General features: G+C 55.3%; 1 protein-coding gene across 9 annotated transcripts in view; it reads left to right on the top strand.

Annotated features, from left to right (window-relative positions):
- Positions 1–23,644, top strand: part of AXIN1 (axin 1) — a 64,798-nt gene that overhangs the window by 35,715 nt on the left and 5,439 nt on the right. For 5 of the 9 annotated variants that reach the window (XM_033840553.2, XM_033840557.2, XM_033840555.2 and 2 more), the window contains exons 3-8: positions 1,430–1,504; positions 9,138–9,278; positions 12,606–12,702; positions 17,333–17,470; positions 20,530–21,056; positions 21,576–21,746. In XM_033840553.2, the coding sequence (XP_033696444.1) occupies positions 1,430–1,504; positions 9,138–9,278; positions 12,606–12,702; positions 17,333–17,470; positions 20,530–21,056; positions 21,576–21,746 (1,149 nt within the window). The remainder of the gene's footprint in view (positions 1–1,429; positions 1,505–9,137; positions 9,279–12,605; positions 12,703–17,332; positions 17,471–20,529; positions 21,057–21,575; positions 21,747–23,644) is intronic. The other 4 variants (XM_033840561.2, XM_033840558.2, XM_073792555.1 and 1 more) reach the window with 1 other exon arrangement.

A 23,644-nucleotide genomic window follows, 5' to 3' on the forward strand; every position in this document is an offset into this window, starting at 1 on the left:
ATCGCCTTGTTTGTGCTGTTCTGTAGGATGCTTGGACTCCTTTCAAAGAGGCGACCCTTGTAGGTCCACTTTGCAGGGGAGGAGCCTGCCCAAGGTTAGTAGCTGGTAAGTGGTGGTGAGGGCAGATTGGGCCCTGGCGGTCCAGTGGTTAAGACATGGGCTGTCACTGCCAAAGGCCCGGGTTCAATCCCTGGTCCAGGAACTAAGATCCCGTGAGCCACGTGACGTGGGAGAAAAAGTTGGACTTACAAGTGAAATGAGGAAGTGTCCTTGCCATCTGTGCCTTTGTCTTGGTCGTTTTTCTGTGGTTTCGAGGGCGCTATAATGTGAGAAGATGAGCTTTGGGGTCAAGTGGCCTTGTTCAGGAGCTGCCTTGTCTGCCTTCCTTCTGATGGGTGGGGACGGACGCGGGGCGAGCCCCGCATGTCTGTTGGGGTCTGGGTGGGAGCTCCTCCTTCAGTGCTGGGTTCCCAGAGGGTGGGGGGGAGAGAGCTCTGGTCTGGGTGCCCTCCCTCCACGTGATTCTATAGACCGCACTCCCTGCCGCTGGAGCTGGTGCAGTGAAGGGTGGGCGCTGGCCTTGGCCCGATGTGGAGCTGTACAACCCCAGAGGAGAGCGGTTACCGGAGGGTGGAGGGTGCGCTGCAGCACCCCAATCCTCAGGCAGCACTCAGCATGAGAGGGCCGACGTGCATGGACTGCAGGATCCATGTGCCAGCAGGAGAAGCAGATGAGAGGGGGCGTGTGCTCCTGTGTGAGATTCTAGAGAACACAGTGATGGGTGGGGGTGGGGCTGGACAGGGGATCGGAAGGGGCACAAGGAAACTGGGGGCGGTGGACGCACTCATCCTCTTGGTCATGGTGGCGGCCGCACAGGGTGGACGCGTGTCAGAAGCCCTCACACTGCGCTCTGTAATTGTGTGCAAGACATCATGTGCCTTCTCTCAGGGACCCAGGGTTTTAGGAGCACAGGGGACGCAGCGTCCGTGTTCCTGCAGGCCGGCCGAGCAAACCAGATGGCAGCTCCCCTCATCCTCTGAAATGGGGATGATAAACCCCGCTGTTCACCGGGGTGTACCTTTAATCTTTCTTATGTTTGAATATACAAATGAATTACGTATTCTGAAAGTTAAATCCTCGCGTTTGCTTAGAGAGAGAGAAGCTCTGTCAGAAGCAGCGTGGGGAAGGTCAGCCATGTTCTCTTACACTCATTCAGCATCGTTGTGGTTCCTGCCCATGAATTCCATAACTATACTATTTTCTGTGGGTTTAAAAACAGAGGACAGGAACCAGAGCCCACTTCTCCTGATGCTTTTCCAGGGCAGCAGGACTCTGCCCTCCTGCTCATAGGACGAGGCCGCCCGCTCCCACTTAGCAATGTGCGTGGGCCTGTGGGGCTCATTCTGGGTCTGCTCTCCTCGGTTTACAGGTGTGGAAGCCAGGCGTGGTCACAGAACCAGCCGAAGGCGGAGTGGGGCCGGTTCCTGCTGACGACGACGGGCAGGTGGGTCCGGCAGGCGGGGCGAGCTCACCAGGGCCAAGCCCGAGCCGCAGCTCTCCTCACACCACGTCTGTGAGTGATGGGGTGAGCGTGGGCCAGACCTTGAGACAAGAGGTTTCTGGATTTTCTTTCACCTTGAAGAGTTGATGGAGATCCCAGAGAAGGAAGCAACACTGCCCCCTCTGCTCCCCTAAACAGAGGAAGGCGGGATTCCTATTTCCAGAATCAGGGTCTTCTGACCAGCCCTTCAGTTGGAAACAACTGCAGAGTCTGGATGAATTACGTAGCACTATTGGAGGCACTGCAGTGTAGGAATTAAGATACGTGGCAGCTGTGGCCTGTGGGCTGGGGAGAGGCAGGTGGAGGGCTTAGACCTGCCGGGGAGGAAGGGCCAAGGTACGAGTGGGCGTCGGCCTCTGCTCACTGAGGACCAGTGCTGCGGTTCCCGTGGTAACCGATGTGTGCACGGTGGATGGTCTCTTCAGGGAAGAGAGTGGCATGGGCAGGGCGGGGACCCTGGGCAGCGCGGCAGTCCCCTCCCTCCGTCACACTTCTGCCCTTCTAGGCCCCCTGGCCTCAGACCCTGAAGTGGCCAGGCCCGGAAGGTTTCCATGGCCCGGAGGGTTTTGAGCTCCCAAGTGCTGCGGGGCTGCACGTGCAGAAATGGAGCGGGGTGAGCGTGGCGAGGGGTGCAGGGCCGAGGAAGCAGCGCACGTTTGCCTTAAAGACCAGGTGGCTGCACCACCAACTGCCTCCCCGTGGGCAGGAGGAAAGCACGTTTTCCTTAATGCCGAGGACCACAAGTGTGTGCACGGATAGATATGCTGTTTCAGCAGGTGGTATGCCGGTCACATTTGGGATGGTTTGTTTCGTCCAGAAGGTGTGACCTTTAATCAGTTAAAGGTCTTGATGGAGGAAGTGCTCTCAGGAGTGGACTTGCTGTCCCTTTGGGGTAGTGATTCTGGCCACGTGGCAAGCCTCCCATCCAACAGCTCCCACTGCAGGCCTCTGTGAACAGTGTGCAGTGGTGCGTCCCCAACACCTCCGTGTGAGCAGGGACCCCCACAGTGCCCAGGCCAGCCCCCCGCACGCAGATGCGGGCCTGGGACATGGTGAGGCTTGAGCTCAGTGAGGAGTAGGTGTTGGGTGAAGATGGATGTGACTTCTGGGGGTTGGGCCCTGCCAGTTCCAGCACGTGTGGCACTGAGCAGAAGGATTGTGGGTTGAGATATGAGGCTGCCACGGTTGGAAACGACTCCAGCATCCAGAGTCAGGAAGTGGGCGGCAGGGTGCTGGGTACGGGGGCCAGGAGGGCTCCCAGGGCTGTGCTAAGGCCCACTATTGAGTGGGCCTCATGTCTGACTGGTCGGGGAAGCCACGTAGGCTCCGTCTTTCCTCTGGTCTCTGCTTATTTTCTTTGTCTGAAATGACCTTAATCATTGTTCACATCCCTGCCCCGTCCCACACTGTTTCATTGGCTGTGCTCCCAGTGGCACCTGGCACGGAGACAAGTGCCTTTCCCGCTTAACCTCAGGTTGTAGCTGGGCCGTGTCCCCACGTCGGCAAGTGAATGCATCGCGTGCCAGGCGCCATTCCGAAGCTGCCACCTGCCGGAGGAGAGATGGGCACCGCACACCACAGTTAGCAACTCTGTGTGGGCCAAGGCCCAGTGACTAGCAAGGACCAGTGTCCCACAGGCAGATTTGGGATTTTAGGGGCCAGTAGAATCACAAGTAAAATTCTAGGAGGTACTTGAGGCGACTGCACTTGTATGTGGCCAAATTACAATGTTAAGAAAAGTAAACTGCACCTTATTGGCCCATCAGAGACCTCCCACCTTGCTTAGGAGAGAGTTAGGGAGTGGAGTATCTGGTCTCCGGTGTTTCCTCCAGACCAATGTGAAGGCGAGCGGCACAGGGACTGTCTCGCCGTGGCAACCAGAAGCCTTGCTTCTCAAATTGAGCGTGTGAAGCTGCTGCAGGACAGGAATCTGAGTGTGTTTCTGGAATGCTCAGCAGACTTGGTAAGCCACTTACGGCATTACTTTTATGCCAGAACAAGCAGGAGCATAACGTGAAGCATAATGCAGTATGTGCCTGAATTTCTGAGTAAAAAATCACAAGACTTCTGCTGAAGGATGCTGACCAAGGTGAAAAAGTGATTCCATGAGGCCTCACCCTCTGGGCTCTGCGGGGCTGTGTGGGGTGAGCACTCAGGCTGGGCTGCAGGTGGTGGGGCCAGCAGAGAGGTCTAATCGACATTCCTCCCGGGAGTGGTGCAAGTTAGGAATCCTCTTTCATCCAGAGGATTTCCAGGGGGTAGGAGGTCTCCCATAAATGGAAGAATCACACTTCTAGTATTGGACAACCACACAGTTCAGGGAAAACTGCTGAGAATAGCTAGAAACGCTGGGAATTGGTTTTCTTTTTAATCATATTGAAGCCTTTGGAGAGCTAACCAAGCAGGAAGGAATGGCAGGCCCATCGGAGAAGGGAGCCCAGGGAGACAGTCTGGAAAGTGTGGCTGGTCCTTGGGCTCCAGGGGGCTGGGGCCTGCGTGGGAGGAAGGTGCCCCACACATGGTCAGGATCCACCCCCCACCCTCTGAGAGCCTGCAGCCCAGCCCGGACTCTCTCAGTTCCTGACTTTGGATTAAGGTGGCTGGATTCCTAGTGCACCAGCCACAGGCCAGGGTAAAATGCCTACGCTCTAGGGAAGAAAGCATCATCCCAGGCAGCCAGTTTAGAAAGATTTTCACACAGTGTCTGGCTTTCCATCCAGAATAACCAGGTACTGAATGAAAAATAATCAGGCACTCAAGAATACAAGACAATGTGATAAAAAATGTGGAGGAGGAAGCCTTGGGGATCCAGGTAAGGAGGTTTACGGATACCTCCTTGGTGGAAATCTGTCAGGGCTGGGGCTGGGAGTGGGGGAGTGTTCTCAGACAGACTCTGGGCTCTGGGAAGAGCAGAGCTGGAAGGAATGGATTATAATCCACTGGATAAAATAAAAATCCGCTCGGGTACATAGGACGCCAACTGATAAATACAGATCAAGTGATGGGTGTGAACAGGATTTGTATATAATCTCAAAGTATCTCCGCCACAAATTACCTCTTAATTACAAAGGAAAAGTAATAGATTTAGAGTGGAAACACTTGGCAGGCACTGGGTTTGCCACCAATATTGGGACCAACCGGCATGGTGTTTTTCTTTTCTTATAAATTTATTTTATTTTATTTATTTTTATTTTTGGCTGCGTTGGGTCTTCATTGCTGCATACGGGCTTTCTCTAGTTGCAGCGAGCGGGGGCTACTCTTTGTTGCAGTGCGCGGGCTTTTCATTGTGGTGGCTGCTCGTTGCAGAGCACGAGCTCTAGGCGCACAGTCTTCAGTGGTTGTGGCGCAAGGGCTTAGTTGCTCCGCGGCATGTGGGATCTTCCTGGACCAGGAATCGAACCCGTGTCCCCTGCATTGGCAGGCAGATTCTTAACCACTGCGCCACCAGGGAAGTCCCATGGTTTTCCTTGAGGTGATACAACATCGCTTCTGTGACGTTCTGCCAGAAATGTTAGATGCAGATCTCATGTGAGACATTCTGTGGAACGACTGGCCCAGGCTCTTGAGAATGTCACTTCGGGAAGGAGGTGGACTAGGAGCCAGGTTGAAGGCGGCTGAAGACACGACAGTCAGTGTGTGGCTGTGGCCTGCATCTTGGAACATAGGAATAGCTCTAGAGGCCACTCCTGGGACAGTGGACGGGGTCCGAGCTCGACCTCCATGTCAGGGTTGCGCTGCCTGCTGTTTTTGGTCTGTGGCGTGTCTGTCCGCTGTGCATCCCAAGTGTGGGTTGATGTGGCACTCTGGCCTCAGGCGCTGGGCCTGGAGGAGAGCCTGCCTGGGGCGGGTGTGGCAGGGGGGGCAGCAACAGCCGGCACCACCTCACCTTCCTAGGAGCTGCGGGAGGTGGAGAGGTCGATGATGAGGAGTGACATTTCAAAGTGCCTGGGTGTACAGACGTCTCTTAAGACCCTGCTTTCAATTCCTTTGGCTATATGCAAAGAAGGGAAATTGCTGAATCATATGGTGACTCTTAATTTTTAGGAGCTGCCACACTGTGTTCCACAGAGACTGTACCATTTTACATTCCCACCAAAAGCTTACAAAGTTCCCTAGAAACAGAAAATGATTACCAACCGGAATTCCAACCCAGTAAAAATACCCTTCAGGAATAAAGGGGAAATTAAGACAGTTTCAGACCAACAAACACCAAGTTGTCAGCCGCAGCCCCTTTACTAAAGGACATACTTAAGGGTGTTCTTCAGGCAGAAAGAAAATGCTCTCAGGTGGAAACACCCAATGCAGGAGGGAAAGGGCAAGTATGTGGGTAACTCTAGGTGACTGCTGGTGGGATAAAATAATACTGATGATGTCTTGTGGGATTTAAGACATTACACTGAATTAAAATCCAGGATAACAACAGCACATGTGTGTGTGTGGAGGTGAGTGGAGTTAATTATTTTTGGGGGGCATGCGGGATCTTAGTCCCCTGACCAGGGATCAAACCCGTGTCCCCTGCAGTGGAAGCTCGGAGTCTTAACCATTGGACTGTCCCTAGTGGAGTTAATTCTGACCATGTGTTGCCTGGGAACAGGTAAAATGCAGTTAATTGGACCTTGATGCATCAAGGGTACCTGTTATAATCTCTAAAGGAACCACTGAAAGAATAGTAAAAGGCTTACTTTGTTAGAGGGAGGAGATGGAAAATAAAAAATATTCCAAAAGAAGGCAAGAAAGAACAAAAGAAGATAGAACAGCTGTGACAAACAGAAAGCAAACAATGAGATGGTGGATCCACTCTCTGTAACCACATTGAATGCAACAGGACCAAAGGAAGCAATTAAAAGGAAAAATGGTCAAACTGGAACTTGAAAAGGCTAGCTGCTTACAAAGGACACACAAAAGTAAAAGGATCTAGGAGGGTTGAGTGTGAAAGGATGGAAAGCAAAATCCTGCCAGCAGCAACCCCAGAGAGCAGGCGACAGGGAGGCCGGACGGTCCCCGGCGGGCTTTTATTCCGAGGACTGGAAACTACAGAGAGCTTGGAGGTTTCCCTGGATGCCACATCTGGGTTCTGATTCCTGGCCGTCTTGTGGGGAGCAGCCCAGCGTCCCCCGAGTGATATTTCCCAGAACTTCCTCTGTCGCGCGGCAGCCTGCAGCGCCTCTGTCCTGAGAGCCAGCCTTCCTGTCCACGGTCAGCACCTCGCTGGTCTCCCTCCTTTCTGTTCTCTCTCGACAGCCCTTTGCTTCCCTTTGTTCTGGACTGGGAGCTGTGTACATAGTGGGGTTTGCTCTGTACTGGAGGCCGTGGAAAGGATCCATGTTTTTCCTGCTTATCGCCTCAAAGCTGGTTTTTCTATACGCGTGAAAGATGTGCCTGGGACCTGTCAGGAGGGAGCAGACGGCCCTGGTGCATTGGCGTCGCAGGCTTGGTCCTGCCCTCATGGGTGTGCGGGGTGCTGGCCACGACGTGACGGGGACACTGAAGAGCAGCTTAGCGCTCCCTGTGATCTGAGTTCCAGTACAGTGGCTGTTAATGGTGACAGCACTGGCGGTTTTGTTTTTAAAGAACCAGAGGAATAGCAGTGTCCCTGAGAAAGAGCGTGACGTTGCAGACGTCTGCTCCATGTCAGCGTAAATGTAGGACCAGGTGCGTGCGGGTCCCCGTCCGTGAACGTGTCCCCATCCCTTCCCATAAGCCTCTGTGACGCTGACGCTGCCCTCATTTGGCCAGAACATGTTAGTGGGCTCCAGGGATGCCCTCAGGCTGCCGTGGGTGGGTCAGAAGGACCGTGGTGCGTGGTGACTGACCCTCTGCAGTGTCCCCCTGCGGTGTGGGGATGAAGAGCACCTGATCCTGAGCTGGCGGGAGAGTTGTGTGCCACATCACCATGCACTACTGTGGCCTCAGTGGCAGAACAGGTGGGGTGCCATGGCTGCACTGTTTGTGCTTGTGGCCCCTGGGGAGGTGGGCCGCTCCTCTCCAGCTGCGCTGCCCGGCCTGGCCCACGTGTGCTGCATGACAGGTGTCCAAGATGGAAAGGTGCCTTTTCCTGAGTGTGTGCACAGCACAAACCAGGGCTTCCAGAAGTTCTGTTCTTCCGGTGGTGGGCGTCCACACGGGGCTCCGTCAGTTTAGAAGTGTTGTGGTCCCTTCTCCTCCCGCATCGAGGACACAAGTCCAAGGGACGAGGTGACTCCTACCATGTCCCTGGAGTCAGTGCAGCTGCTGTTCATGAGCGCCCTGACCAGAGTGAGGCTGGAGCCAGGGGCGTTTGCACGGGCTCGATGGGCCTCCAGCACGTCGTAGCCCTCGGCAGCCCGCGGGGACTGACCAGCGTTGCTTCCAGGGAGGCTCTGGGAAGAGGAGGCAGTGTGGGGAGCAGCAGCAAAGGGCCGGTAGGGCCGTCGTGGGATGAGCAGAGCAGAGCAGACTCCAGAAATTGATTCATGTGTTCGGGGAGTTAGGTGTGAAAGTATTCAGAACAAGGTGGATTGTGCAGTACTTAATGCTAACGGCTGGCTCTCCATTTTGATGCAAGGGAGTAGGTAGGTTTTACACACACATATTTCAGGTAGAGATCTAAATTTTAAAAAAACAACTATTGAAGCATTTGAGGAAAAACAGAAGAATATATTTGTAATCTTTGAATGAGGAAAGCTGGCCTATGTAAGATACAGAAAAATCTATAAAGGGAAAGATTGGTAAATCAGATTTCACAGAAATAAAAAACTTTTGTAATATCAAGATCAACATAAACAATGTTAAAAAGTGACATTTAGGGAGAAAATATTTTTCCCGTATATAACCAGAGGTTAATAGTAAGAATATTTAAAGGCATCTGTAAATCACTAAGAAACTCATAAACAGTCTAATAGAAAATGGACAGAGGTATGAACAGGTAAAGAGGAGGGAATTTAAGTGACACCCAAACCTCCAGCCTGACCACCAACCAGGGAAATGCAGACTAAACCCAGGTGTCAGTTTCTGGCTATTCACATGACAAGTGGTGTTGGGTCCCACCCAGGGAGTGCTGGACTGCTCCTGGGAGGAAGTGGCCGGTGGGGCATCGAGACAGCCACTGTTAAACCCACAAGTCCCTTCACCCACCATCCCCCTCATCCGTCCTGTGGCAGTTCTCAGTGCACGGGAGTCCTGGCCCACTCCGTGGTCCTCTTGAGGGGGCCGTGGCACCGGTGCTGCGGCTGTGCCCACAGGGTCGGGTGGCTTTGCGGCTGATTAGCGAGTCTGCGGGCAGCGCTCTGTAGGAGCAGGGAGAGCAGAGCAGCCGTGCCCCGTTTCCAGTTATGTGCATAAAAATGCCAACCCAAATACCGCTCCGTGTGTTCACTTACACGTCTGCCTCATGTGGAGGGAAGATGTGGGAGATGCCCATCTCCCTGGGAAGGACAGCGGGGTGGGAGGCAGGGTGGAGACGCCAGCCCTTTCTGCTCCGTCTTCTGAATTGTTTGCGTCTGCAGTTGACATATTGGGATATCAGATGATTATGAAAATGTGGATAAATGCACGAGGATGTTGTCCGGCAGCTGCTAACGTGCCTCTTTGTTGGCAGGTATGGATCCTGGCGGGAGCCTGTCAACCCCTACTATGTCAACTCCGGCTATGCCCTCGCCCCAGCAACCAGCGCCAACGACAGTGAGCAGCAGAGCCTGTCCAGCGATGCTGACAGCCTGTCCCTCACCGACAGCAGCGTGTAAGTGCCCCTGCCTGGGAGAGCAGCCCCTAAGGGGCAGCCAGGGCCTTCTCCCCAGAAGCTGTTTTGGGGCCCTCCCCAGTGGGGTGTCAGTGCATCTGCATTGCAGGGAGTGTCGCTAGAAATCCGCAAACAAACTGGAGCCAAAGTTTGTTGTAGTTGCTTCCCTCCAGGCCAAGGCTGCTGGAACCTTTGGAAGAGGGAAAGCCTCAGAGCTGCCTGGGCTGGCGCCCCAGGTTCTGGGTCTCTGGTGTTCACGTCGGAGGCGCGGCCAAGGCGGGCCGTCCCCGAGGGCGTCTCCGGTCCATCCTGCTCTGTGCTCACGCTCCTTTAATCTGGAAGCCGTCTCACCTGCTCAGCAGTGCTTGTCGTCCCCTCAGTGTGGTTCTGTTCTGCCCGACAGCTCAGGGGTGGCCACCTGGGGCCACAGGAGCCACATTGAGCCTCTGTGTCACTTGATGGTGACAGCTTCCTTCATCGTCCTCTCCAGGGAAAACCCTCCCTTGGGGGGAAGTGCTTGTTTCTGATACCTTTCTCTTTGGTTCAGCAGATAACTTTGGGGACCCAGGCGTGCGTCAGAAGTTTGATTGTGTCAGACCATGCCCATGTCACATCAGGGTGTTGCCTATCTGCCTGCTTGGGTCACGTGGGGCCCTGAATCCACCACCCATGAGTGTCAGGCTCGCCCAGCTTTCGGTCGTACGCCATTTGCCATCTGACCGCCACCGAGGGGAAGGTTCTGGCCGGGCCCAGGCCCAGGGCAGGAGGCAACCTTTGGGTGTGAAGCCAGCAGGTGTGGGCCCGTGGCCGCATCCGCAGGTGTCTTGTCCCCACGAGAGCATGTGGGGTTGTGGCCCTGGCTGCTCTCAGCGGGTCATGGGGACTCTGCCCCCGCCCTGGCTAGGGTCTAGAGGTCAGATAGGTCTAAATAAAGAGGAAAAGGCTGCCGAGCTCGTCTTTGTAGGTGAGCAGGCCTTTCCACGTTGAGGTCTTGCTCTGTGGGCCGTCTTCTCGGTATACGCTTTGTGCTGCCTGTGTCTTTGCACTGCTTTCCACGCTGCATCCCGCCGGACGGGATGGGGCAGGCTGCTAGATGGGATGGGGGGTCAGGCCGCTGACGGGACGGGTCGCTGAGCAGGTTCCTACAGCCCCGTGCTGTGTGCACCTGGTGCCCTTTCTCTTCTCTTCCCCTTTGGTGACCACATGGTGGAGGCGTCATCCTGTCAGGTTGAGCCTCTGTGGGGCATTTTTCATTCATCATTACCTTCTCCTTTGTCTTGAATCTTTAGTATAAAATGTTGACATGTTTTTAACAACTTAGTTGAAATTACTGGGGTTTCAAACACTACCTTCCGTGAATATGAAGTATCACATAAAAGGGTTCCAACGAACTGCAGCCCTTCAGACCCCCGGGAGCAGCTGACAGCACGAGATCTGTTTTCCTCTTCCCCAAAACTCAGTTACTGCAATGACAATTAGTCTCTTAATTCTCTCCAAGAAAAGGACATGTGTTTGCTAAAGGGAAGATCTAAAAATTTTTTAATATTTTTTCCCTGATGTTCTATTCATCTTGGTTTACACTGAGACTCAGAAATGTAGGCATAGTCGAGAATTAGGAATGTAAAATTGTGGCAGATATTTGAATGTATATGAGGCAAAAAATAGGATCGTGTGTTTCATCTAAATTATTTCTGATGGCAACTCAAGGTCGCCTCCACCTGGTGAAGTGCTTCCTAGTCCATTGACTTCGGGCATAGATTCTGAGGATGGTGCCTGATCCTCAGAAGCGTATGGATTTTAGGTGCCCTGTCAGAGTACATGAGAAACAGACAAGTTGGTGGCTTGGGACACCTGAACAAGCCCTGGGACATGTGAGAGCGTTCAGATGTACTTGACGCTTTTCTTCGCTGATGCCTGTCCTCTGGAGCAGCCTGGCCCTGCTGGACTGCTGAGCCATCTGCACTGTGGCACTGCCTGGGACCCTGACAGCCAGGGACACCCGGGTACACCGCAGCCTCTCTCTGCCCTGCTCTGAACCTAAGTGCACCCTTTCCACCCAGCCTGGGGTGCAGCCCTGCCCGCCCACAAAGCCACAGAGCTGTGGATGTGTGTCTGCCTGGGATGGGGCCAGGACACGCTGAGTGCTGCGTGCTTGGTGCCTTTGCTAGGCGCTCTAGCAGTCGATGCAGTGAGATCAGAATTGTCATGGCTGCGTGTTCCCATCCTGGTGTCCAGTGAAAACAGCACTGCTCTGGCAGCACTTGCCCTGTGGGCAGTGCTTGAGCAGGATGCAAGGGGTTAGGATCACTGGCACAGACGTTCACTGCACCTGCCGGACAACTGGGAGGCTAGAGTATTTCAGTAGCAGACGATTGGGAGGGCCATCTCTTCGAGCTGTGGGAGGTGGCAGCACGCTGCAGAGTCCTTCAGAGACAGAAGCGGGGACCAGAGAAGGCTCCTATTGGCCACTGTGCTCCCCGGAGTAGCTTTCAAATGGCAGGAGAGAGCTGCCGAGTTCTTAAGGGACAGCACATGTGCAGTGAGCCATGTGTTGGATCTGCTACTTCTCTTGAATAAGTGCTTCGTTATTTTAAAGACAGTATGTAATTTAAAAAAAATTTTATTTACTTATTTGGTTGCTCCAGGTGTTAGTTGCAACAGGTGGGCTCCTTAATTGCAGCTCCAGGACTCCTTAGTTGCGGCACACGGTCTCCTTAGTTGTGGCATGTGAACTGTTAGTTGCAGCATGCATGTGGGATCTAGTTCCCTGACCAGGGATCAAACCCAGACCCCCTGCATTGGGAGTGTGGAGTCTTATCCACTGCACCACCAGGGAAGTCCCAACAGTATGTAATTTAATTTTTATTTTTATCATAATCTTCAAAAGGGTTTATAACTAAAATTTACATCAAGGAAGCTAATTTGAGCATTTGACAGAGAGATTACACTGCATTACCAATTTACCTTGGAAGAAAGCAGAATATAGGAACCTTGGAAATCTCTTTCAACAGTATCTAGATTGTCTTGGCCACTGATTTTGCAGCCCTCCAATGTTTCCAGTCCATTTAGAGCACCCCTTCCAGGTAGGCACACCATATCCTGCCTGGGCAGTAAAGCAGGGGTCAGCACACATTTTCCATAAAGGATCACGAATAGTCTCTGTCCCATGTTCCTCCTCTGCTTTAAAAATGTAAAAGTCATTCTTAGCCCATCACACCTCAGAAAAATAGGCTGTGCTGGCCCTGCTCTAGATAAAGCCAGCTCAGCCGAACTTGGTTGAGCCATTCTATTTGTGCTCACTCTGGACTGTCTCTTTCTCCTGGACAGGGATGGAGTCCCACCTTACAGGATCCGCAAGCAGCACCGCCGGGAGATGCAGGAGAGCGTCCAGGTCAACGGGCGCGTGCCTCTACCTCACATTCCTGTAAGTTCGTCTGCACAGCCCTCGCCCTCCCCGTCTCCGAGTTTGGGGCTCACCTGCCCTCCTGGACCCGTGCCCACCCGTTCTCTCCACTCTGACCAGGCTGCTGTGGCACTGGCCTGGCTTCCGAGGAGCTCAGCTCAGGTCCAGGCACGGCACATGGTCACACGCATTCTCGCCCTGTGGCTGGAGGGGGCAGTGCCTGCACAGTCGGTACAGATGAGCAGGGACTGCCCTCCTCACAGCCTTTCCCATCGTGTTAAATGAGATGCTTCTCCTGGAGGTGGGAGAACCGCTCGGAGCCTGTCGCTGGCTCGATGCCCAGGCCTGGCCAGACTGGCGGCCGGCGGCTCTGTGGGACAGCGTGGCAGTGCCCCCGTCCTGAGCACCCATGAGCACTGCTTTGTTCGGGATGAAACAAGGCATCGGCCGCCTGTGGCTGAACTGTGGGGCGTCCTGACTTCAAAGCTGCCTCAACTTCACCTCTTGGATAAAAATAACAAGGTGATAGTGGTTCTCCTGATCGTGGGCACTGGGGACCCTCAGAGAGCCCAGTGCAGGGTGGGGCTGGGCAGAGAGTTCCTTTGCTGATGACGGGAGGGATTAGCTGTTCTCGTTTGGACGCGTTGACTTGGAGCGGGAAAGACCTTGCAGGGAAGATGTGGTCTTGTCGCGTTGGTGCATCCACAGTGACTCGTGTCTTCCTGGCGGTTTCTGTGCAGGGAAAGCAGATGCATCTCAGGATTGTTGCACACACCTGCCCTCCATCAGGATTCCTTGGTTAGAGTCTTTTCACTTTTCTGTAGACGCTTTAATTTCCAAATAAGAAAAGTGATACGGTTGAGAAGAGGGCATTTTGTCACCTCCCAGCTACCCCTTGGCACAGATGCGCCTGAACCAGGCACCGATGGTGTCTGCTTAGGGACAAGTGGAAGATGCTATGAGGGCTGTGTGTGCACGTGTGTGTGTACATGTACGTGTGTGCGCATGCGTGTGCCTGCCTGTGGGCAGCCTCCTGGGGAGCGCTGAGCTGGCTCATGTCTGGAGCAGCCTGGGCCTGAGCCGAGGCCGTGGCCACACGTGTTCTCTCTGCTCTGTGGACCAGGCTGGGCAGGGGCACAGAGGAGGTGCCCAGCATCTTGTGTCCTGGAAAATAGGGGTGTGAGGGGACATGGAAAGGGTCACAGTCAGTGCCGTGGAGTGGGGTCCGTGCGTGGATGCTGACGTGACGGGGGGGGTCGAGCCCATTGATGAGCAGGGTGTCAGCATCGTCCCCAGTGTCCCCTCACAGACCACATACTCCCGGGGGAGAAAGCTGCTTTGTGAAAGGACCTGCCTGGGCTCCTACGTCCGCAACAGGACGCCAGAGCTACCCCTGCGAGGACATAGCCTGAGCCGAGGGCCATCCTGCACAAGAACTGCCCTTTAACTCTCATAGGTCACGGGGTCATGAGAATCCCATGTGGACCCAGCTGAGGCCACCGCACCCTCCAGGGTGAGCCCAGGGAGGCGGGTCGGGGCTGGAGGTGCTCGTGTGGGAGAGTCCCTGCGTGTAGGAAGCACGCCGTCTGCTGTCAGATCCAGAAAAAATGTTCTTCATGTTGTTCTTGCAACTTGTCTGCAAGTTTGAGATTTTTTCCAAAATAAAATTTTTTTAATTTGAAAAATTAAGCGAAGTGTTAGACAAAACCTACAGAAAGAGCTGGAGTAGCACGGGGGCGGGTTGTCTGCGTGCAGCACTGAGAGGGGCGGAGAGGACAGGGTGGCCCAGAGCCCACGTGCCGCCCGAGCAGCTTCCAGAATCAGAACAGCAGTGCCCTTGGGTCCCGGAAGGCCCTTGGCGGGCAGTCCTGCATCCTGAGGGTCTGTGTTTCCTGGCCCTGCACCTTGAGCCCAGATTCAAGAGAACGGCCCTGCCGGGTAAATGGGGGTGAGAGGAGAAACACCGTGAGTGGCCTGCAGTCGGGGGAGTCCTCCCTGGGGTGCGGCTGTCTGCACACGGGGAGCGGAGTCCCTGCCAGGGCGAGGGCTGGTCGGGGGCTGGTCGGCAGCTGTGCTCAGCCTGGCCATGTGCTCGGGGCAGAAGGTGCAGCCGAGTTTTGTTCAGTGATGTGGTTTGAGGTTCAAGGTGAAGGGACTTCAGCCTCATCCACCACGACTCACGTGGACGCCTTCCCCGCCAACGGGAAGAGAATGCTGCTTCGCGCCTCTGTTCGCCAGCGACATGTCTTCTGTGGCTGGTGCCCCGGGAGCCCGTGCACATTGTTTGATTGTCGGACCGGATGCTGGGTGGTGGGCGGAGGTGGGTCCAGGGAGCTGGGACTCCTGTTGCCGTTGTATGTCTTTTTTGGGAGTTGCCATTTCTCGGGGGGTCTACTGTGTTCAGTGCTCCTCGCTGCGAGATGCACGGGGGTTTGGGGAGGCCAGTGGAGGGGACGCATGTGGGTGACTGTCGTGGGAGAGAGGTGCCGGCATGTGGGGGAGCCTGTGGCTCTCCACATGTGAAGTGTCTGGTCCTGAGATCCTTAAGGCTGAGAGAGGAGCCTCTTCTTTCTTTGTTGGCCTTTTATATTCCTCAGAAGTTTCACATTTTTATTTACTTGAAATATTTTCCTTTGTGGTGTTTTTAAATTTCTTCAAAGCTGGAGAGGTTACCGTTCTTCCATGAATCTGATAATCATTGTAACTTCTGACAGCTTTCCTATTTTTGGAGTCACAGCTGCACAGTTTGGAGGCTGTTTTCCAGAATGGACTCGCTGGATCTCGTCAAGAACTTTTTCCTTCTGCTCTTGTGTGGTCAGAACCGTGCGCTCTCACCATCTGGATGTCGTGCTGGTGTCACAGCACTCTTGGCTCAGTGCTCCCTGCCCCGGCTCTCCTGCCTCTGACCTCTGACCAACCAGCTTGGTGGGGCCGGGCTGCCCTCAGGTCCCTGTGGTCTGTCCCAACGCCCGCTGTTGAGGACTCCTTCCAGGGCCCGGCCTTTTGGCCGTCCCACCGCCCAGTCGTCTGGGGCTCATCATCCATGCCCACCTTCTCTCAGGACCTTCTAGAAGTGCTGGGCACCCTGACTGCCCTTCTTGGGCATGGGCTTCTTGGCTCCAGGACAAACCTCTGACTGGTGTTGGGCACTGCCTGGCCCTTGGCACCAGCTTCTCCGCCTCTGAAGCATTGGCCTGTGTCCAGGCCTCTTCGAGCCTGTCGTGGTCAGCATCAGCCTCAGTGGCTTGTTTCTGAGCCCTTGATGTCACATTCTTCCCTAATTTTACATGTTTCTGAGGAACCAGGAACTGTTCTCACTCCTGTCTTGTAGATGAGGAATGGGTGTGCAAATCCAGACCATGTCCAGAGCCCCCTGGTGGGAGGGCTGTGTGGGCACCAGCTCCACCCAGGCTCCCACCCCTGTCCCACGGCTTCCTGCCTCGCCTGCTTCTGTCTGGAGGCCAGGGTTCTACATAGCCACTATCCACCCAGAGGTCAGAGAGGGCCCCTGTGCGCCACCCTGTCCCCAGGCCCTTCCAGGCCCTCCCTCCCTTGGGTCTCCCCTCTCCCTCACCAGCCTCCTCATGCAGCACTCCTGCCGCTCCCATCCCTCCCTCACTTAGACCTCAGTGGCTTAGATTTTTAAAACATGTTTTGCTATAGAGGACGTTTATTGGGACAACTGGTGAAATTGGAATAAGATCTGTGATTAGATAAGAATATTGTATCAGGATTTTTTTTTTTTTTTTATAATTGTCCTGTAGCTAGGTACAGGATTGTCCTTGGTTTTTGTTAAATACATTCTAAAGCGTATGGGAGTTAGCAGGCGTCACATGTGCAGTGTTCTCTGCTGGCTCAGGAAAGTGTGTGCCTGTGTCTAGGGGAGAAAGTTACAGCAAGTGTGGCAGGTGGCAGTGGGCTGGGGTCCAGGTGAGGGTGCACAGGAGTTCTTCGTACTCTTCTTGCAATTGTTTTGGATTTGAAATTATTTCACATTAAAGCTAGCTACTCCCCACCCCCGCAAAAGAAAAAGCTATCCAGTGTATTGTTGTAAACTGCATCGCGGAATTATGTTCTCTGAAAGGAAGAGCCGTCTGTCATCCCCCCTCTCCCTTGACTCTTTTCTGTACCCAGTGTTTTGTGTCCCTCATCCCAACATCAGAGTCCAGAGCCTGGTCCACACACACCTGAGTGCCAGGCACTGCTGCCCCCTTGTGTGCAGGGCGGGCGCTGCAGGGAGCGGCCAGCCCTTCTGGCCCGTGGGCTCGTCCTGTCCTCAGTGGTCTTCGCAGCTGCAGCTCTCCTGCCACGCCTCTGCCATGGCCCCAGCTGCCCTGGGTCCCAGCCTGGGCAGTCACGAGAAGCGCTTCTCTGGGACGGCCCAGAAGCTCTCGGGGTAGGCGCCCCTGGGCTGAGGGTGCCGGGGTGGCCTTTGTCCTGGGGACGCAGCTCCCAGCCTGCTCAGTGTCTCCATCCGGGGTCATGCGAGGTGGGAAGCGGTGGTGTCTGCTCGTTCTCACTGCTGGGTCAGCTCTGGGTTGGATAAAATGCAGGCCCCATGTTCTCTCCTCACCTGCGGTGTGGCAGGGCCACCCGGGTGCGGAGCAGCTCCACACTGCACGTACGGCTCACCAGCAGTGTCTCCTTGCAGCGCACGTACCGAATGCCAAAGGAAGTCCGTGTGGAGCCCCAGAAGTTTGCCGCAGAGCTCATCCACCGCCTGGAGGCTGTGCAGCGGACGCGGGAGGCCGAGGAGAAGCTGGAGGAGCGGCTGAAGCGCGTCCGGATGGTGAGTGGGTCCCATGGCGGGGCACCACGCAGGGTCACTGAAGTGTGTGACCACACTCGGTAGAGTTTAGGGGGACTTCAGGCCCTGAGCTGCTCCCACCAGGGCCCCCTAGCACCTCCCTGCCCCACTGGATCATGCTCCACCCCGACTTGGGGGCTTATGGGCAGCTCTCCCATGACACCTGCTCGCGGACCCAGGCCTGGCCTGCATCCTGCTCAGTGCCCTCCCTGCCACGTGGAGCTGAGATGCCCTCACATGGGCAGGAGGGGCAGGAGGCTCCCACTTGTCACTTCCGAGTGCAGAGTGGCTTTTAGGTCTGGACACAGGCTCTGTTTTGTCTTGTTTTCTGACCTGCAGCCTTGTTTGATGGAACTTTGGAGGCTAAGAAGTTTCATAATATTTGTAATTTATTTGGTTTAATACCTTTCTGCCCATAACTGCCAGAGATACCTTGCTTTTGTTGCCCTGGGCGTGTCATTCTACAAGACTCGTTTCCACACATTCAGGGCCTCCGTGCAGAGGTGCTAGTGACAGGTGTGCCTCTCACACGCCCTCCCTGTGCCCAGTCCCCCCTGGACTCTGTGGGCCTCAGTGCTGTGTCCCACGGGCCTTTGCTTTTTCTCTTAGAGCAGAAATCTGTTCTCTTCTTGATATTTTGCCCAATACCTGAAACTCAAAAATGTGACGTTTCCTGAAGGAGTTGTTTCTCCACCCGATCTTCCTATTTAATATACAGGACCTGAGCCCTCGCTGGACCCCATCAGAACCCTTGGGAGGGCCCTGCTGTTTCAGTTCCACGTTCCCCGGGTGGGCCGTGTGTACAACAGTCTGGAGGCACTGCCATCAGGGTGGACATGGGGCCTGGCACGTGGTCACACCTGGAGTTCCCCTCTCCTGCCGCCTGCACCCGGCTCCAGAGCTCCCAGTGATGCCCAGCCCTGAAACAGGGGGCCTGGCTCCCCCATCTTCCCCTGTGGGGAGACAGCAGGCAGGTTTCCCGTAGCATGTCAGAACCTGGGACCCCTCACAGCACCAGAAGGCAGCCCTGAGAGTGAGACGCTGGCGGGCAGGGCTGTGCTGCGAGGAGCCTTAGGGAGCCTGCTTGGCCCTCACTCTCCTCTTCTGCCTGCATGGCAACGGCACGGCCCTCACAGCAGAGAAGGTATGGCCTGAGGGCTTCCCCTGAGCTGACCAGCTGTCCTCGCGCAGCCCCCGAGGTCACCCGACAGGCACCCACCCTGCCGGCTCCCGTGACTTGGTCTCACTGCTTGGGAGGGAGTGGCCGGCAGGGCTGGGGTTGGGGGTTGCGCTGGCTGAGCTGCTCTCATTCAGGCCGTGAGGCCTGCGGAGGAGCTGAAGGGACAGTTAGGGGCATGGTTTCCGCCTCCTGCAACCCCGCTCTGAAAAAACGAACACAGGGGGAAGGGGAAGGGGAAGCTGTGACAAAGTGAGAGAATGGCATGGACATATATACACTACCAAACGTAAAATAGGTAGCTAGTGGGAAGCAGCTGCATAGCACAGGGAGATCAGCTCAGTGCTTTGTGACCACCTAGAGGGGTGGGATAGGGAGGGTGGGAGGGAGGGATTTTTTAATCCTACAGATTTTTTAATAACTTATTTTCATTGTAAAACTTGGAAAATAAAAACAAAATAAAACGGGCTTCCCTGGTGGCGCAGTGGTTAGGAGTCCGCCTGCCGATGCAGGGGACACGGGTTCGTGCCCCGGTCCGGGGGGATCCCACGTGCCGCGGAGCGGCTGGGCCTGTGAGCCATGGCCACTGAGCCTGCGCGTCCGGAGCCTGTGCTCCGCAGCGGGAGAGGCCACAGCAGTGAGAGGCCCGCGTACCACAAAAAAAAAAAAACGAATACTAGCAGCTGAGTGGTTATATAAATGTATAATATCAATATTATAGAGCTCTAAAATTGAATTTCTGCACATGCAGAGCTATTAAGAAAAACTAGATGTCAGATCCGTAGGAATTTGGAGGTTCCCTCTTGCTCTCTGCTGCCCTAGGTGAATAGTGTCAACAGTGCAGTGCCCTGGGGAAGACTTGGCGAGGAGTCTCCCAGCCCCTCATCCCTGCAAAGCACAGGGGTCGGGATGGGGACACAGGATGGGGTGCAGGAGCCCAGCGGTCTGAGGCTCTGCCAGGGCAGCTCCCATCTGTGCCCACAGGGTGTGTGTTCCCCCTCCATCCATCCCTCTCTCCCTGTCTGTCCTCCTCAGTGCCATTTTCCATCCTGAGTTGCAGTGCCCACAGCTGACGGCATGTCCGAATGACATTTAGGTACTTTTGCAGTGGTGAGTCCTGTGGTGAACTCCCGGAGGTTTTTTGTGTTAAAGTGCAGCGTGGCTTAGTCACCCGTTTTCTCAGTTATGACCAGACATACTCAGCATTCTGGTTTGGACAAGTCAATAAGACAAGAAAATAAATGTGACCAGTATCTTTTGGAATTAAAGTGATCGAATATTTATGTTTATGGATGTGGTTATGGTAATTCTCAGAGAGTCAAAGGAAATTCTGTTAGTTTAATGTCAGAATTTATTAAGACACCAATAGCAAGGTAAGCAAAAACCAAGAGCTCTTCTGTACAAGGGCAACATTCCCTTTGAAAATATGATGGAAAATATGGCAGTAAGATTGAGGAATAGGAAAACTCAACTGAAAAAAAAACAAAATTTTTATTGATAAGCATAAAAGAAAGTGGAACCAGTGCCAGGATTCCCAGTGGTCTCCGCGGCACTGGCATTGTGCCCCTCCTCACCGCGTACCCGCCACACTCGGGTGGTGAGCCCAGCCTCCATCCGTCTGCACCATCTTGCCGTGCAGACTGCCCAGAGCCCAGCTGCACTTGCTCAGGACTCAGCAGGGACAGGAGGGGCTCTGGGGGCCGCTCTGGGTCGGGCGGCCCCTCCAGCACCTCACCTCAGGCTCAGGGTCTCATCCCAGGCTCAGGGCTCCTGGCCTTTGCTTGCTTGTGATTTGTCTCCCCAAGCGTGGGGTTTCCGCAGTGCGGCCAGTGCCGAGAGGTAACATGTGGCCTTGTCCCCACAGGAGGAAGAAGGTGAGGATGGTGATGTGTCCTCTGGCCCCCCAGGGGCCAGTCATAAGCTGCCTTCAGCCCCGGCCTGGCACCACTTCCCACCCCGCTATGCGGATGTGAGCTGTGTGGGGCTGCGGGATGCACACGAGGAGAACCCGGAGAGCATCCTGGACGAGCATGTGCAGCGAGTCATGAGGACACCGGGCTGCCAGTCACCAGGGCCCGGCCACCGCTCCCCGGACAGTGCGCACATGCCCAAGATGGGAGCGCTAGGAGGCACAGTGCCCGGGCATGGAAAGCACGTGCCCAAGTCGGGGGCGAAGCTGGACACAGCTGGCCTGCACCTCCACAGACACGGCCACCACCACGGCCACCATGGCTCAGCTAGGCCCAAGGAGCCTGCCGAGGCCGAGGCCTCCCGCCGGGTCCAGAGCAGCTTCGCGTGGGGCCCAGAGCTGCACGGCCACGCGGCCAAGCCCCGAAGCCACGTGGAGAGCATGGGCGCCGCCCCCACCACCAGTGACAGCCTGGCCTACAGGTGAGTGTTTGCGGCGGTTCCCTCCTTCTGCATCTGTGTCAGTGAGGCTGTGTGTGTCTCCAGGAAAAAGGGGTCAAGGCGAGAGGCCGTATCTACTGTGGCCTCTGTTCAGCCTTCAAGCCAGGATTCCCCTTTAAAAGTCATTAAATCAGGGTCAGCCACAGAGACAGCAGGCACCTGGGTGCACTGGCCGCTGGAGCTCCAGCCTTGAAGCATGGTCAGGTCAGATGCACCTGTTTCGGAGGGCAGTGTCTGGGTGAGGAAGGGTGGCCAGGCCCTGGATGCTGCCACCTTGGCTCCAACCCTCCCGGCCCATGCTGCCCAGACACCTTCCTTCCTTTCCTTCCCACCATAGAGTCTGCCAAAACAACCCCACTCATGCCCGCAGAGCCAGTGCAGAGGCCCCACGTTCAGGGAGGGGCCCTTCCAGGCCACCCTCCCATAGCCATGAGGGTCTGGGCCAGCTGTCCAGCATTGGGCCAGCTGAAGTAGCAGGTGACCCGGGTCTTGCTCTTGCAGCGGGAAGGCAAGCATGACCTCCAAAAGAAACTCCAAGAAGGCTGAGTCGGGGAAGAGCACCAGCGTGGAGGCGCCAGGCCCCTCTGAGGATGCAGAGAAGAACCAGAAAATCATGCAGTGGATCATCGAGGGCGAGAAGGAGATCAGCAGGCACCGGAAGGCTGGCCACGGGTGAGAAGCCGTGTGGGGGCGTGGGCCCTGTGCGGTTGTGGGCGCAGGCGTCCAGAGCCACCCTGCCAGCCTCTAGCGCCCCTCTGCCAGCATCCTGAGCAGCTGGTCTTAGTGCAAGCCACATGCCATGGAAGTAGGAATTCCTTGGAATTAGGTCCAGTCCATGGGAGCATGAGGTCAACGCCTCCCTGTGGGGACCCTGTGATGGGGTGGGGGTCGTCAATGAGCTTCAGTGTCCTGGGCAGGAGTACCCACTGGTGGGGTCAGTCTGAAGTTGCTGCAGCCCCCCCCACCCCACCGGGGAGGGGCCTCCTGCCATGTGGCTGCCCTCCTTTGAGAAGGAGCTAAGGCAGGGCCTGCACAAGGAACCTTATGGGCCTGACCTGCTTGTCCTCCGGCTGCCGGGGGCAGTTCTCATCTGGTCTGCATCCCTCTGAGCTCTGTGTCGGTCTCAGTGTCACCCCTGTCCCCTTCATGGTGGGGACAGGGCTGGGCGGGGGGCCTGAGGCTGGTGGGGTCGGCCCATGGGCGGACTTCCCTGGCCCTCGCTGTTCCTGGGCCTTCCTGGGAAGGGCCGAGTGGTGTGTGTGAGGTAGGTGAGGCAGGTCATTGGTAACACGGGGTCCCTTGTTCCCGTGGCAACATGTTCCAAGGTCCACGTAACCTTGGAACAAGCCCCCTGCCAGTGTGCAGACCCTTTGCAGTCACAGAGCCTGACCTGGTGGGGGGCCTCTCTGGGAGCCCCTCTCTTGCTCTGGTGGGGATGGATTTTTGGCTTCTCTGGATTTCTCTCTTTTGCGATTTTCACAAGGACTGGCTGTGTCCTTGGCTGCTCCCCCAACCCCAAATGGAGGGTTGGAGGGCTTCTGTGGGTAAAGAGTGAGAGTCTAGAAACAGCCTCCTGGGTTTGGAAGGCTCCTGCCCTCTGGCTGGGCTGCAGGTTCTGTCAAATGCTGATGCTGCAGTGTTTCCACCAGGCACTTCTTGGGATCTGTGGGCCCAGGGGAGGTGAGGCCCGTAGAGGGGAGAATGGGGGGAAGGTGGGGCCAGGGAGTGAGGGGTAGGGGACGGGGTGAGGTCTCCCTGTGGCCGGCCTTGTGGGACTTTTTAGGAGGAGTCCACCTCCCCCTGGGGTACATTCCCTGGGCAGTTCTGGCATCACAAGGGCACTGGGTCAACCAACTCTCCCCAGGGCCCCTTCTTGGGATTCCCTCCTTTTTGCTCCTGGGGCTAAGCCCCCCTTTCTGAGGCCTCCAGCCTAGCTGAGAGAGGCAGATGTTTTCACTTGAATTCCATTCAGTGATTGAGTGATGGCAGGTCACACAAATGTAAAGCACATTCTCAGTGTCTGATGATGGGGAGCGTGATGTCATGTGGAGGGGGAAATCAGGAAAGATCACATGTTCAGAATTATGCTAATTACATCAAGTATTTTTGTTTTTCTTTTTAACTTATTTATATTGGGCTGCGTTGGTTCTTCGTTGCTGCGCAGAGGCTTTCTCTAGTTGCGGCGAGCAGGGGCTACTCTTCGTTGCGGTGCGCAGGCTTCTCGTTGCCATAGGCTTCTCTTGTTGTGGAGCATGGGCTCTAGGACACGGGGGCTTCAGTAGTTGTGGCGCGTGGGCTTAGTTGTTCCACGGCATGTGGGATCTTCCTGGACCAGGGCTCGAACCCATGTACCCTGCATTGGCAGGCGGATTCCTAACCACTGTGCCACCAGGGAAGTCCCTGTGTCAAGTGTTTTTAATGGAGAAGGAAATACACTGAATATACCGAGAGTGGCTGTTGCTGAATTACATTTATTTTTTTCTTTGAATTTCCTGACTGTTTCAGGTTTTTCACAAAGAGCACTTATTTTAATATCAAAATACTTTTCAATAACACTGAAAACTTTTCTT

The sequence above is a fragment of the Tursiops truncatus genome, chromosome 15 (genome assembly GCF_011762595.2).
Source record: "Tursiops truncatus isolate mTurTru1 chromosome 15, mTurTru1.mat.Y, whole genome shotgun sequence".
Lineage (NCBI taxonomy): Eukaryota > Metazoa > Chordata > Mammalia > Artiodactyla > Delphinidae > Tursiops > Tursiops truncatus.